The sequence below is a fragment of the Panthera tigris genome, chromosome A1 (assembly GCF_018350195.1).
Source record: "Panthera tigris isolate Pti1 chromosome A1, P.tigris_Pti1_mat1.1, whole genome shotgun sequence".
In the NCBI taxonomy this organism is placed as follows: Eukaryota; Metazoa; Chordata; class Mammalia; order Carnivora; family Felidae; genus Panthera; species Panthera tigris.
The window spans coordinates 81928283-81944666 of NC_056660.1; the positions used below are offsets into that span (position 1 = coordinate 81928283).

Here is a 16384-nt window from a genome sequence, read left to right on the forward strand (position 1 = left end):
GTCTGGGTGCCATTTCACAACGATCACGTCTATTTTTAAAAATTAAGCAACCCCGGGCACCTGAGTGGCTCATCGGTGAAGTGTCCGACTTTGGCTCAGGTCATGATCTCACAGTTCATGGATTCAAGCTCCGCACTGGGCTCCGTGCTGACAGCTCAGAACCTGGAGCCTGCTTCGGATTCTGTGTGTGTGTGTGTGTGTGTGTGTGTGTGTGTGTGTCTCAAAAATAAATAAATAAACATCTTTAAAAAATTAAAATTAAAATTAAGCAACCCAAGAGTGTCACTGGCCCAAGGATAAGATGGCAACAGAACACTCTTCTGACTTAAAACTCAGTTTTGTCCTGGGAGAAGCGTCAGAGCTCATCAACTTGCTATGGGTGAAGTGACAGCTGGTAAGGAAGAGGGAACAGGTCTAGGGAGGGAGACTAGGGTCCTAGTTTTAAACAAACCATTTAAACCAATATAATTGTATGACTGTAAGCCAATATAACTGGGTTTCTGTCTGAGGAACCCAACATAATGTCCAGATTCTAACTACTCAGTGACTGTCCAGTTAGCCAGGCCATGCAGAACACCTTCATTTTAGGAAGTTCAAAGCACTTTAAAAATTCTTCATGCCAGGGGCGCCTGGGTGGCTCGGTCGGTTAAGCGTCTGACTTCAGCTCAGGTCACGATCTCACGGTCCGCGAGTTCGAGCCCCGTGTCGGGCTCTGGGCTGATGGCTCAGAGCCTGGAGCCTGCTTCCGATTCTGTGTCTCCCTCTCTCTCTGCCCCTCCCCCACTCATGCTGTGTCTCTCTCTGTCTCAAAAATAAATAAACATTAAAAAAAAAAATCTTCATGCCAACGTGAACCTAAAGATCTTGCAAGTATTTCTTTGGTTTTCTAAGGGAGAAATAAAGAAAGCCAGTCAACTAGAAACTGCAGGTTTTTCTATTCAAGAAGACAGTCACCTGCACAATTTCCTGGGAGGACAAACGTGAGCAAAGAGCAAAAGAATTACTTCCCCTTATGGTCTAGATTCTCTGGGTTGGCCTGTGTTCATTGCGGATGGCTCAAGACTGAAGGAGAACTTATCAGCGCTTCTTGCAGCGCTAAACCAGTGCCCAGAATGCCACCAGGAGCCATTGACATCCTGATGCCCCTTCTCTGCTCTTCACATCTCTGGAGGCTGTTTCTCCCTGATTCTACGTCCACAGGGTGGAAGGCAGCTCCCTCGACTCCCCAGGTTTTGTGGGTGTCCCGGTGCCAGCACATGCTGAGATAGGCTAGTTGAACCCAAATACCAACTTCAGTTTCTAAAAGGATCGTTTTATTGATCCACTCAACTGAGGCCCAGGCCAGCCGCAGTGATGGGCATTACATGGTAGGACCATGGCAGCCAGGGGCAGGTCTGGGGAGGAGGGAGGGGAGCTGGACAGACCCAGCTGGTATCTGTAACACACACTTATAATAAGATTGTAATGGAAAGAGAGCAGAGATGATGAGATCTCCCCACAGATTTGAAGAAAGCATAAGAATGGAAGTTAAGAAGCCCAAACCCTGACAAGCCCAGGGCTAGGGAGCTGTGTTCCCTCAAGCAGACTCACCAAGACCCCTGAGACACAGCTACCTTACTGAAAATATGAGACTGGGCTCGGACTAATGCTATAACCCTGTCCATTCTCCCTGACTACTCATTCTTCCTTCCATCTGTTCTGACGACCAACCCCTCCCCCTGCCAGAAGTGCTCCTTCCACACTGGTGCTGGCAGGTCTGAGTTCCAAATGGCTGTGTCGAGAAGGAGGTGAAAATAACTTCCAGGACGACAGGGACACCAGGACTCAGCACCCTCGAGGGGGGAGGAGTGGGGTATCCCATCTGAACTCCACCCACCAGATTCCGACATGGGGCCCCCTCCTTCCTGCCCCCACTCCCCCTTGTGAGTTGTTGCTTCAAGTGATGCTCATTTATGGTGGAAGGAATAATGAAAGAAGGTGAAGCAGCATAGCCTAAGGAAAGGGGTGAAGGTGGAGGAGACAGATCACAGCTGTCCTGTGCAGAAAAGCATGTTTCTTCAGCGTGACTTCAACTGCCAGAATTAGAATCAAACAGTAAAGATCACGAAAAGGTAAATTTCAGATCATTTCAGTTAGTTTCTCAGTGAATTCGAGTTGCCCTAAGTTGAAAATGCTTCCACTGGAAACCTGGATGCCCCATCCCTGTAGTTATTCACGTATCAGAAATCTGTGAATCGAGGAGGGTCGGAGCAGACAGCACTGTTCAGTCTGGAGACCTGGGGACACCGTTGTTTCAAAGTCTTCCCCTCTGGTCCTCTCTTCCTCTCAAAGCAAACCTCGGACGTCAGGTCCCTGTGTCTCTCCGACAAGGGCGCCGAGGTGCAGAGGTGAGTGACAGCATCAAGACAGAGCTGGGATTCAAGCCTATGCCTCAGACTTCTGGCCCAGGATTCCCACCCCTGGCGGTGCGGTGCGGGTGGAACCAGGCAGGTCCTTAATCACCGTGGCGGGGGGGGGGGGGGTGGAGGGGTGGGCAGGGGGGGTGCATGTGTCAGCACACATTTCGTTCCTGTACATCCCGGCTGATGGACAGCGTGCTGAGTGCCGATAAGAAAATGATTTGTCAAATTTGATCTGTCTTTCTAATCAGTTTTGGTGAACTTGGCTCAAACTTCCAAACGTAGTTTGAACGGCTTGTTACCCTCTCCATGGCTTCTGTCAATTCCCACTCTTCCCACCTCCGAGGCCCTCATTTCTGAGCCATGTGCATAAATGCTTCTCCGTTTGGTCCTGAACTAGTAGGCACGCACCACACTTCCCCACCAGGAAACCCGTTTGCATCTGGGTTTTGAGAGCTTACAAGTTCCTGAGGACAGCTGTACCACACGACAGTCACTGGCTTCTCCTGCAGCTCCTCCAGCCCTCCGTCTTCCCCCCTCACCCCCACCCCCAGCCCACCCCGGCCCCTCACAGGCACAGACCCTTCCCAAGGGTAGACCTGCCTTCTGCTCCAGCTGTTGGGTACGACCCTTCGACTCTTCGGGCCAGTCTGCCCTCGCCGGAGGCCTGGAACTCATAATAACCATTTATAACAGCCTCCCTTTCATCACACAGGAAAGGGACTGAACTGCTCTGATTTTACGAGACTGACCTTCAGAGAGAAAATCTCCCTCAGAACTAACCTAGTTATTTACCCTGCCTGAAGTTTCACCCATCGGTGGTTCCCAGCTGGGGGTGACTTAGCCCCCATGTCTCCCAAGGGGCAGTTGGCAATGTCTGGGGACGTTTTCGGTTGTCACTCTGGGAGGGAGGAGTGGCTAGCCTCCTACAACGACAGGACTGAGAACCATTCGCGCAGTCCTAAATGTCAACAGTGTTGAGGTTAACAAACCCTGAATTAGCCCATTTTTCTAGTTGCCTCACTGGAAGGTCTTCCAATTAGGCAATAAGCAATCTTGTGAAAACGTGGGAAGGGGTGGGGAGCATTGCTGGGAACAGACCCAGCAATCTCTCCACCCAGATTACCTAGTGGAGGTAACCCTCTCTAAACTCACAGGGCTCTGGGGGAAGGAAGGGAAGGGGACGGAATGACGGGCATGGGCATTGTCCCCGACTAGCCCTGCCAGAGACGAGGCTCCACAGTCAGCAAGCAGAACAGAGATGACGCCCCCATTCACAGCCACCCTTCGGTCTCCTCACATGCCAGGAGGGCAGCGCCCCACGGTGCGGCTCCCCAGCAGAAGGTCCAGGCACCCCCGCTCGGGTGAGGGCTGGCCTCTTCTCTCGGTCATCCTCCTTCTAAATTGGAGGAGAAGGTGCAGTTTTTCAGTTGCATTTTCTCCTTTTTCTTGAAAGGAAGGATATGTTGCCAAAAATACTCATGAACTGCTTCTTTGTTTTTATGATGAAGAAAATGCTTTAATTATTTTACAACTGCATCTGCATGTAAATGGCAGCAAGGAACCGTGGGGGAGAAAGCCTGGGGCCCTGCCCCCGCATCCGGGCTCTGGAGGGTCCCCAGGGCAGAGTCTCTGGCCCCCCCACCCCGTTGCACTCACTCACATCCCCGTGCTTAGCTCGTGCCACCGTGAGCCTGGCTTCAAGGGCCTGGAGACCAGGGCAGCCACACCAGGCCCGGGAGGACACCCCCCAGCAGCCTCCTGGCTTGTTGGTTCTCCCCCCCCCGCCCCCACCAGGGCTGGCCGCCCTGCTGACTCCTCTTCAGCCCACACCGCCTCTTCCCTGCACCCTCACCCTCAAGGAGTGACCCTCCCTTGCAGATGACAAGAGCTTTGCCCAAACGCCTGACTTGGGGACCAACAGCAAGTGACAAAAAGTGGCTGCCAGGTAAAAAATAAGTTGGGGCTGAGGACAGGGTGCTGTTGCCCACGTGACAGTCTCTGCAGGACAGGGAAGAGCGCCACCCCCAGCCCCGCAGCTCTGCGTCTTTCTGACCCCGCCGCTCTGTGCCCTCCCCTCTCCATGCTGGGGGCTGGCAACTTGGTGGCTTTGCTGGGTTTCTGAGCAAAAGCAGGCTGAAAATCCAAATCAGGACTCTACTCAGCCTGGCGCGGAAGAGGGAGGAGGCAAAAGAAGGGTCCTTAAGATCCTGTCCAGATGACCTAGCCGGGAGCACGCTGTGACCCTGCAAAGGTCACAGTGCTTACAGTTTTCTTAATCTACGGCCTCTCACTGCAGACGCGCTAGCTCAGCCACACACGGTGACGGTGACGATAGTGTCACTGCTGCTGCTGGTGAAGCTGTGATCCATCCACTGGCCGTGTGACCGGAGAGGGTTGTTTGCCTCACAAGGGGATCCATCTGGGGTTGGGGTGAGGGACAGAGTTAGGTTTGTCTGATTCTCTGAATTCAGTGGATGCGAGAAGCAGAGTCGGGGAAGAGATGCTGGGCTGTAAGCACTGTAAGCAAGTCCTAATACGCACTTCAAATGCATTTGTTTAAAATTAACCACACAAATATGATAAAATCCATTTTAAAAATTAAAATTAAAAATCGCTTAATTCCCTCCTATAAGAAGTCAGGTTTTCCAAGATGTCTTCTGGGCTCTGTGAATCTTCCTGAACCTTCCTGACTCTTACATATTGCAAGAGGAATTATTTGTTTCTGCTCTATCGGGTTTATAATTTTCCCAGTCATGATAGTCTCTGCTGCACATTAACAACATGCCGTCTTGTTAACAGGAGCAAGGCCTCTGCCTCGTGGGCACTGGGGGAGCAGCTCTCCACCAGCAGGGACACAGAGTGCACTGAAATTCATCACTAGTGGGCATAGCCTTTCCTCTCTCTAGTCTAACTCCCTGAGAGCATCTCAGGCAGGAGTGACGGACCTGAGTGAACCCTCTCAGGACTAACACCGTGGAGATGCTATTGCACTGAGTAAGGCCGACAGTCAGCACCACCATTACCGATGATTGGCGTTTGGAATCCATCACAACACCCAGCACATGTATCCAGTTCAGCTTGAAAGCCCCTCTTGAAGGTCACAGGGACATCCCTGTCTTGTTCCTTGCCTTAGAATTGCATTGCTTCATTTCCAAATACACGGGATTCCTAGTTATCTTTTGTTGTTAATTCCTAGCTTGATCCTACCGACAACATGTTTTACAGCTCCGCGCAAGGCCGAATTTTGTAAATTTTGTGGATGCTCCTCCTGTACTAAGAACTTTTGTGGTTTCTGTACCCTGCAGATATTTCCTTTTTTTTTTTTTTACCCCTTAAAACAGTAAGTGTAGTTTCCCTATAGTCCATGTCTCATGACCTCAGTGTCTGTTTCTCTGGGGTCTGCTCTGAGCTCTCTGCTGGTTCCAGTTGGAGACATTCAGTTTGCCAGACGCTCATGCCATGGAGATGCCAGAGAGTTTGAGGAGCTTGGGAGGGTGGGAGCATCACTTTCTCTTAGCACCTTGAGACATGGTCAGCCCAGGACTACTTTAGCCAATTTCACTATTTGAGGGCTGCTCAAGCAACATGAGTTGCGGCTGCAACTTTCCTCCATTGTGGTCCCTTGTCTGTAGTAACTCGGCAGCTGCTTTGGGGGGAAGTCTTATTAAGACAATATCCAGTATTTTCAGTTGTTTTCCCTGGGGGAAGAGCCCAGCCCACCCTTGCTGAAGTAGATACCCCAGTTCTTTGGTTTGGCCTCTCCAGTGACCCATACTCTACAGAGGGCACTGGAGACACATTCATTCTTCTGTGAATCAGTATTTGCCTCCAAAAACTGAATCAATCTGAAGTAATTTGAGATTGTTTTTAAACTACTCTGTCCTGTGGGATAAAAATGAAGTCTGTTGCTTGGTTTTGATCTCATTGCTCTTCTGGGAAGGCAGAGGAACACAAAAACCAAAGCCTGAACTTAAGGTTATAGTCACAAGACACATACAAAGAATTATGAATATTAAGGATTTAATTACCATATATTACTTCACAAATGCTTTATACCATTTATTATATACAATATTATAATCAATTGTACAGGGGCACCTGGGTGGCTCAGTTGGTTGGGTATCTGACTTTCACTCAGGTCATGATCTCACAGTTCATGGGTTCAAGCCCCGCATTGGGCTCTGTGCTGACAGCTCAGAGCCTGGAGCCTGTTTTGGATTCTGTGCCTCCTCTCTCTCTCCCTTTCCCCTGTTTGTATTCTCTCTCTCTTTCAAAAATAAATAAATTCTGTGTCTCCCTCTCTCTCTGCCCCTCCCCTGCTCAAGCTCTGTCTCTGTCTCTCTCAAAAATAAGTAAACATTTAAAAAAATTTTTTTAAATTGTACAATAATGACCTTCACATATTCAGGGAATCACCATTTCAAGGTATTTCTAGTAAACTCAATATTCAAGTCAATACTGAGCCAGAAAACACTGACTAAGGCTGAAGCTAAACATACAGGTATTATCTGAATAAACAAATCAAAATAGGCTTTGCTATTATTTTGTGCAAAGTATAAATAGAAACATTCAAACCTAGATTAATGTTAACAAATTTCTTTAATTAAAAATTCACGAAATACAAAGTGGTATCATGGATTAGATCTCAGAATAGAAAAAGAACATTACTAGAAACTGATACTGACACTCTTAATTAAACTCCAGACTTTCCAATTTTCTACTTTTATGAGTAATTCTTTTTTAAATTATTTTATTTAGTTTTTAAGTTTATTTATCTTGAGAGAGAGAGAGTAGGGGAGGAGTAGAGAGAGGGGAGACAGAGAATCCCAAGCAGGCTCCTCAATGTGGGCATAAACTTGACACAGATTCGATCTCATGAACCATGACATCATAACCTGAGCCGAAACCAACAGTTAGACACTTAACTGACTGAGCCACCCAGGCGCCCCTATGAATAATTCTTTGATGTGCATAAATCCTTGTCAGTGTTTCAGATTATTTCCTCAGGAGAGATTGCAAGGAGTTACCAGTTAACTGATTTTTTTCTGGTCTGATCTTGTTAAGAATGTGTTATGAACCAACACTTAGTTTGAGCCTGAATTGATGGGTGTGCCGTGCAGCTGACAGTGATCTTTCTGGTTCAGTGTGGGGTACGTCTAGTTCCTCCAATCCTCTGTTGTGGGGCCTCACCAACACGTCAAATCAAATAGCCAGTGTTAATTGGTGGTCAGTCGGTTAAGAGCAAACATAGGTGAGTGGGAGTAAGACTCCTCCCTGAGATCACTTATGTGATAAAGTGCATCAGTAATAATGTGTGTATCACAACCACTCTGAGCACCCACAGTGTTAAGAAAAAAACAAAAGCAAAAGAAACAGAACCTTTAAACATCATTTACTCTGTCCATCTTCTACTTCGCCCTCCAGCTGTGGTCTTTCACACAACCATGAGCAGAGTGGACAGAACACTGCTCACATCCCTCAGGTCATTGGCAGTGATGCTGAGCATGGCCAGGAATTTCTCAGCATGTGTGGCAAGCTCTGGAAAAGAAAAAGACTAGAATCATATAGAACCAGCCCCACAGTCTGAATAGAAAAATCTTGGGGTACATTTGGGGACTTCATTAATATCGATGCCATTATGTCATTAATGGCAGGTGTTCCTTGAGCGTCTGAATATAGTACTGAATATGGGGCTTGACCAATGACAATAACTGGGTAAAGCAAATAAATTATTTTATTTTTTTAAATGTTTATTTACATCTGAGACAAAGAGAGAGAGAGACAGAGTGCGAGCAGGGAAAGGCAGAGAGAGAGGGAGACACAGAATCTGAAGCAGGCTCCAGGCTCTGAGCTGTCAGCACAGAGCCCGATGTGAGGCTCAAACTCAGAACTGCAAGATCATGACCCGAGCCAAAGTCGGATGCTCAACTGACTGAGCCACCCAGGCACCCCAACAAATTAATTATTTTAATAGAATTCCTCTGAATATGACGTATAGATTTTATAGGCTAGGGAATCTTAATGAAACCTATGTCTTAAAGTGCCAGCCGTATTTTTTAGACAGTAATTCTTACATCTATCTTCTGTGTATCCATAATTTTCTTTAGAAAATCAATTAATACCTGTGAACTAAAATAAATTAGTTTTTGAAAAACCCAACTTTTTAACTCTCAGTACATGAACAATTTTACCAGCCTGCAAAGTCTTCTGCCAAACTTTTGAAAAGCACTAGAACCAGCTAAGTGCAGCACCAAAAGCTGGGTGGGAAAAAGGCATATTCTGATTTTATTCCCATCTTATTCTTCCCAAGTCTGACTCAGTTTAGGCCTAGCTAATTCTAAGACTGACAGCCACTGGATCATGCTCATGTGCAGAACACAGTTCTTAATAATGACCCTTTTCTGTTCTGCCTTTTGACACACAGCTGAACACCGAGCCCCTGAATGCGGTTCTGTTCTACAACATGTCCACCGTGGGCATGTGATGACACCCAACAATCTGAAACGAAAACAATATTGTTATTTTGTCATTAGCCAATTCCTCTAATCATGCCATCTCCAATATTATGCCTGTGATTTCAACAAAGATGAACAGCTCAACAGATATTCTAATACCACTGTCACTTCTTCCTTCTCATGGAAAACCTATCCCAACCAGATAAAAACCAGAGAGAGAGGAATGGCTTAAAATGGCTAAAACTTTCTATAACTAACCGTCAAGTCAATTAAACCCATTGCAAGTAAAAATAAATAAATAAATAAATAAATAAATAAATAAAATCTGGAGTAAAAATATCTGTCCAAATTATTATAGGTTATTCAAAGATAGGAAAGGGGGCTGGATGGGAAGCAGGAAAGGGAGGAAGAGAACGGGAAAGGAGAGGGAGAGGAGAGGGAAAGGAGGGGAAGGGGAAAGTCTGTTGAAGGACCAACTCTCTGACCTTTTCCATGAGCACAGGGGAGGTGAGCAGTGGGCATAAAGACGGCGTCACTAAGCTACTTAAGATCTCTTGAGAAAATACCCTTTTGGAACAGAAGGATCTTCAATTCTCCTTTGCTAAGCTTCCTCTTGCCCTTTCTTTTCTGCCTGGCTTGGGCACCATGACAACTGTCAGGTGACCCAGCAAACACAGCCCTCAGCAGCCTGCACCAAGGCCGCCAGTGGAAGGGAGCAGTGGGTTTTGCTGTTTGAGATGCAGGGACAGCGCACCTGGGAGAAAGCCTACCAGCATCACCGGAGAAAGGTAGGAAAGGCAGGTGCCAGGGCACCACCCGCAAAATGCCAGCGCTTTGCCTGGAAACCAAAAGCTAATTTTATTTTCAGAGATGGAACGGTTGAAATGATATTTCCTTAAAAGGTTGGTCATGTGTGTTGCCACACAATAAAAATTCTGTTGAGTGGATTATGGTTATTTTAGGACTCTGAATTATGGCGTGTTTATAAAGTACTTAATTTTTCCTAAATGATTTGAAAGTGTGTTAAGACACAAAGATCCAGGGACCTCTCCCTATCAAAACAGCATGTTCCAGGGAGAACTAAAAACTGACTTTTATCTCTACTAGGAGATATGCTATTATTTCCATTTATTTATTGCAAATGTGGGTATCATTTGAGAAGGTCACCTTGTGCTTTCAAAATGGCCTGCCGTAGTGGCCACTGAGATGTCAGTGGGGCCATCCAACTCCATGGTGCTCAGTCGGTGCTGTCTCTCCGTGTCTGTGTTTCTCAAAGTTGAGAAATGCTCTTAAGAAGGGAGCATCCTGGGGAGGGGGTGTTGCTTTGTGATGTTCTGAAGGCATCTCCCCAGGGCAGGGACCCAGGGTTTCTGCAGAATACAAGATCCAGGCTAGCCTTTCTACTCCTCCCAGGATTCTGCCTGCCTGGGTGGTGGGGACACTGTGTTCTCAGGGAGGTCATACTTACTTCAAGGCTGCTCCAGTGCCCACGCACACCTGGCCCTGCACCCACTAACCTCCTTGGGAGCCCGGCTTTCCTCAGGCTCACCCCCACTTCCTCAGACCTCCGGGCTTCCTACGATCTTCTCTGTGCCCTCTCTTAAGAAGCACACCCTCTTCCCTCTCTGGTTCCTGTGTCTGCCATCTCATGTCACCACATGATTGATGTAATGTGTTTATTTTGTCCTATTTGTTCTCCCATCTGGGAGGGCGGTGACTGCATTCTGCTGCTATGATATCCTCAGTACCTAGAGCACATAGTGAGTCACGGTTAGCAAATAGTGGTTGGCAGGGAAAAATTGAAAGAGAGAGTATGACAATAAGTACAAAATCAGTTGGCATCGCCTCTTTGAATAACAGATAAGAATGTAAATGCCATGAGGGTTTTGTTCATGGATGTGTCCCAGAGACTAGAATTGTCCCCGGCAAGAGGTAGGTGATTGATAAACACCCCCAATGTAAGTGAGTAGCTAGGCTCTGTGCCTAAGAGACTGTAAGACAAAGAAGATTTGAAATGGTCAGGGTGGGAAGTGGGGGGCTATGAAGAGGGAGAGCCAGTAGCTGGCATTTGGTGTGGGACCCAGGTGTGGCTGTGGAGTGTGAAATCACATGGCCCTGATGAGTGCAGCTCCGAGACGTCCCAGAAACAACATGGTTGCTGGGCCTAAGAAGGCAGCGCTGAAACACTCCGATATGGCGTGGCCAGCAGCAGAGGGCGCAGACCCAGGAACTCATGATCCCAGCATCAGGTGTTAAAGGGAGGGCCATGCGTCTTACCTGGAAGGGAATGAAGTGAAGACAGGGAGCCAGTCTCAGGTACAGTCAACTAAGAAAGCTGAAAAGAAGGGCATGGTGGGTACACAAGGGGGCAACTGGGGCCAGAGGGACCAGTCCAGGTGGGGGTGGTGCCAAGAGTCCCAGCAGAGGCTTTCTGGCGAGGAGAGGAGAGGTCAGGACAGGAGGACATCAGAGGGCAGAGGGTGCAGAGTGCTGGCAGGGCCATCCTGTGGTGCAGACCTCATGGTGGGAAGATGAGATGCTCCAGATGGGGAAGGCCCCAGTGAATGACTGGAATCTGGGCCTGAGCAGAAGGGTGTTGGAGCAGAGGCCACACGGCCCCCCCTGGAGGCAGCAGGGAGAGCCAGCAGGCCTCTTTTTACCACCCCAGACCTCACCACTTGGCACTAAAACTTAAATCCTTCTTCCTTATTAAGAGTAAGAGGAGCCAGCTCTTTATTTAGTTTCTTACCGCTTGGCTTCCTTGGGAACATAAAGGACTTTGATGCACTAGAAGGGGGAAAAAAGATTTATGGGAAAGTGCTGTGCCCAAAGCATCTCTAGAATCCAGTGCCTTGTCGTCAGTCTGGCATCTCAACAGGACCTTCTATCTTAGAGCCTGAACACCCATTCATGCTAAAAATAAAACTAAAATAATCTTAGTATAGAAAAATTGCTACTGATATTTCCCTAACATAATAAAATATGAATATCTCAGCCCTAAGACAGTATCTCAGTTAATAGGGAAACACTAGGGGGACCTGGGCAGTTCAGTCAGTTGAGCATCTGACTTTGGCTCAAGTCATGATCTCGCAGTTCATAAGTTCAGGCCCCACATCAGGCTCTGTGCTGACAACTCAGAGTCTGGAGCCTGCTTTGGATTCTATGACTCCCTCTCTCTCTGCCCCTCCCCTGTTATCACTCTGTCTGTCTCTCTAAAAAATAAATAAACATTTTTTAAAAATAGGGAAACACTCAAGGTATTCCCTATGAAGTAAGAAATAAAACAAGAATGCCTACACTCTTATATACCCTTTTAAATTGTGTTGGAGGTATTAGCCAAAGCAAGTAGACAAGACAAATCCATTAGGCATGAAAATGAAATGAAATACGTATCTGGCTTTTTTTTCTATTTGTAGATGAAATGAGTAAATATCTGAAGAACCCAGGAGAATCAATAGAAAATCAAATTTAAATTGGGAAAAGTAATTGCAACTTATATCACAAAAGGTTAATACCCTTATATGCAAGGATCCTCTAAAAATAAGAAGAAAAATGCAAACCACTCCATATGAAGATGGGCAAGTGATATGAACAAAAGTTCACAGAAAAACAATTGCAAACAGCTCTTAACCTACAAAAAGTTGGTCAATTTCACTTATAACAGAGACATGCAAATGAAATTTGCACTGTAATACCATTTCTCACCTATCAGGCTGGCAAAAATGCCCCAGATTGTTGGCTGTGCTCTGGGACAGAAGCAGTGTCAGCAGCGCTTGTGGGCACGCAGCAGAGAGCAGCCCCACTGGGGATTTAGTGATACCTAACGAAACTGCACATGCACTTGGCCTCTAGCCCAGCAGTACCCATTCCAGAGGCACACTGGCAAAGATCCAAAAATAAATTGCGAAAGATGCTAATTGCTGCAATATTTGTAATAGCAAAATTGGAGCTAACCCAAATGTCCATCAAAAACAAGCTGGGTCAGTAAGTTAGGATGATGCTTTTACATGATGAAGTACTATGCAGGTCCAAAAAAGGAATAAGAAACCTCTCTATGGACTACTATAGAATTGTGTCTATAATATATTGTGAGATTGAAAAAGCAACATGGAGAAAGATGTGTAAAATGTGCTACATTTATCCAAAAAAGAGGGATTGAAAATATATCTATATATACTTATATGTAAATATATTGACACACACACACCTATTATATATCCTCATATTTTCAGAAATGAAAGGTGTGACAGCAAAATTAGACTTGTCATCAGGGAGCAGGGCAAAGATGACAGGGACCTCTTAGAAAAGGCACTTGTTTGACAGATTTGACTTTGGAGCTAGGTAAATATGTTACATATTATAAAACAAAATTAAACTTAAAAAGCATTCCAAGTACCGAAAATAAAATGAACCTGAGTGCAGGTGCAGTTGGTTTCATAACCATATTGAGAGGAACTATTTCAGTTGTCTTTATGTTTTACATTTATGTGTTTCTTTTTTATTGTTGAGGTAGAGTTGACACACAATGCTGTATTAGCGTCAGGTGTGCACCACAGTGACTCGACAGTCCTACACGTTGCTCAGGGCTCGTCACCATGAGTGTGGTCACCATCTGTCACCATACAGGGTTGTTACAGTTCTCTGTGTGGTACTATTCATCTCCCTGACTTACTTATTTGATAACTGGAAGTTTGTACCCCTCACCCCCTTCGTCCGTTTCACCCATTCCCCACCTCTCCTCCCTCTGGCAACCACTGGTTTGTTTTCTGTATTTATGAGTCTGGTGTTTGTTTGTTTGGTTATTAAGAGTCCATATTGTCTTCCTCTGACTTATTTCACTTAACATTGTATCTCTCTGGGTCTACCCATGATGTCACAAATGACAAGACCTCACTCTTTTTTATGGTTGAGTAATATATGTATATAGTATATGTATATAGTGTATATACATAGCATATATATAGTATACATATAGTATATATATATGTGCTATATATAGTGTACATATATGTATATATGTATATAGTATATGTATATACTATTTGTATATACTATATGTATATACTATATGTATATAGTATATGTATATACATATAGTATATGTATATAGTGTATACATATATACATATACTCTATATATATTATATATAACATAGAGGTTCATATATCCTTTTGAATTAGTGTTTTCACTTTCTTTTGGTAAATACCCAGTAGTAGAATTACTGGATCATATGGTATTTCTATTTTTATTTTTTTGAGTACTACACACCAGTAGCACTTCCATACTGTTTTCCACAGTGGCTGCACCAACTTGCATTCCCACCGACAGTGGATGAGGGTTCCCTTTTCTCCACATTCTCACCAACACTTGTTATTTCTTGTCTTTTTGATACTAGTCATGCTGACTAGGTTGAAGTGATCTCTCACTGGTTTCAATTTGCATTTCCCTGATGATGAGTGATGTTGAGGATCTTTTCATGTGTCTGTTGACCATCTGGATGCCTTCCTTGAAAAAATGTCTTTTCAGGGCCTCTGTCCATTTTTTAATTGGATCGTTTTTCAGCATTGAGTTAGACAAGTTCTTTATATATTTTAGATATTAAACCTTACTGGATATGTCATTTGCAAATATCTTATTTTGGATACTAACCCCTCATCAGATATGTCATTTGCAAATATCCTCTCCCATTCTGTAGGTTCCTTTTTCTCTTTGTTGATGATTTCCTTTGCTGTACAAAAGTTTGTCATTTTGGTATAGTCCCAGTAGTTTATTTTTGCCTTTGTTTCCCTTACCCGAGGGACATAAATATGTTGCCAATGTCCACGAGAAGTCAGTATTATTCTTATGGACCATGGGTGTTTAGGGTGGGATAAAGCCAATGAGTAGCTCTGATGGTGTCATTGAGAACTGGGAATTACAGCTCGAGAGAAGGGAAATACAGAACTAAGACTCATGAGCCCAACTAAATGGAATGGGGTTCTGAACCAGAGCTGGAAGGATCAAATGGGCTTTGTCTATGGCAAAGGCTTTCAAAGAAAAAACCCAGTATAAACAAAACTAGCACCCAGACCATGGTCTCTAAATGTCATTTCCCACTGGAAGAACCAGGCTTTGCTGTAAAAATGGTGGATTCCCAGTTGAGATAAGATATTTACAAGATAACCCTGTATCACCTTGTCACTCCAGAAAGCAAAAAAGCTGTCAAAGCTATTAGCATTGTTTAAAAAGCCAACTGTTTGATAAAAACCCTCAAGAATGTAGGGATAGAAGGATTGTACCTCAAGATCATAAAAGCCGTATATGAAAAATTCACTGATAACATCATCCTCAATGGGGAAAAGCTGAGAGCTTTTGCCATAAGGTCAGGAACACGAGAGGGATGTCCACTCTTGCCACTGTTATTCAACATAGTATTGGAAGTCCTAGCCTCAGCAATCAGACACCACAAAGAAATAAAAGGCATCCAAATAGGCAAGGAGGAAGTCAAACTTTCAGTCTTTGCAGATGACATGATACTCTATATGGAAAACCCAAAAGATTCCACCCAAAAACTGCTAGAACTGATCCATGAATTCAGCAAAGTCGTAGGATATAAAATTAATGCACAGAAATAGGTTACATTCCTATACACCAATAATGAAGCAATGGAAAGAGAAATCAAGGAATTGTTCCCATTCACAATTGCACCAAAAACCATAAAATAGCTAGGAATAAACCTAACCAAAGAGGTGAAAAATCTATACACTGAAAACTATAGAAAGCTTATAAAAGAAATTAAAGAAGACACAAAGAAATGGAAAAATATTCCATGCTTTTGGATTGGAAGAAGAAATATCGTTAAAAAGTCTATACTACCCAAAGCAATCTACATATTTAATGCAATACCTATCAAAATAACACCAGCATTCTGCACAGAGCTAGAAAAAACAATCCTAACATTTGTATGAAACCACAAAAGACCCTGAATGGCCAAAGCGATCTTGAAGAAGAAAACCAAAGCAGGAGGCATCACAATCCCAGTGTGGTACTGGCACAAAAACAGACACTCAGGTCAATGGAACAGAATAGAGAACCCAGAAAAGGACCCACAAACGTATGGACAACTAATCTTTGACAAAGCAGGAAAGAATATCCAATGGACTAAAGACAGTCTCTTCAGCAAGTGGTGCTGGGAAAACCGGACAGCGACGCGCAGAAGAATGAACCTGAACCACTTTCTTACACCAGACACAAAAATAAACTCAAAATGGATGAAAGTCCTAAATGTGAGACAGAAAGCTATCAAAATCCTCGAGGAGAAAGCAGGCAAAAACCTCCTTGACCTCGACCACAGCAACTTCTTACTCAATATGTCTCCAGAGACAAGGGAAACAAAAGCAAAAATGAACTACTCGGAGCTCATCAAGATAAAAATCGTCTGCACAGCAAAGGAAACAATCAACAAAACTAAAAGGCAACCGACAGAATGGGAGAAGATATTTGCAAATGACATATCAGATAAAGGGTTAGTATCCAAAATTTATAAA

The 16384-nt window shown here is 44.7% G+C and overlaps 1 protein-coding gene across 2 annotated transcripts in view; it reads left to right on the forward strand.

The window, feature by feature from the left end:
* Positions 1–9575: 9575 nt before the first annotated feature.
* CFAP97D2 (CFAP97 domain containing 2) overlaps positions 9576–16384 on the forward strand; it is a 34337-nt gene continuing 27528 nt past the window's right edge. For both annotated transcript variants that reach the window (XM_042958308.1, XM_042958313.1), the window contains exon 1: positions 9576–9645. In XM_042958308.1, the coding sequence (XP_042814242.1) occupies positions 9595–9645 (51 nt within the window). In that variant the 5' untranslated portion in view covers positions 9576–9594. The remainder of the gene's footprint in view (positions 9646–16384) is intronic.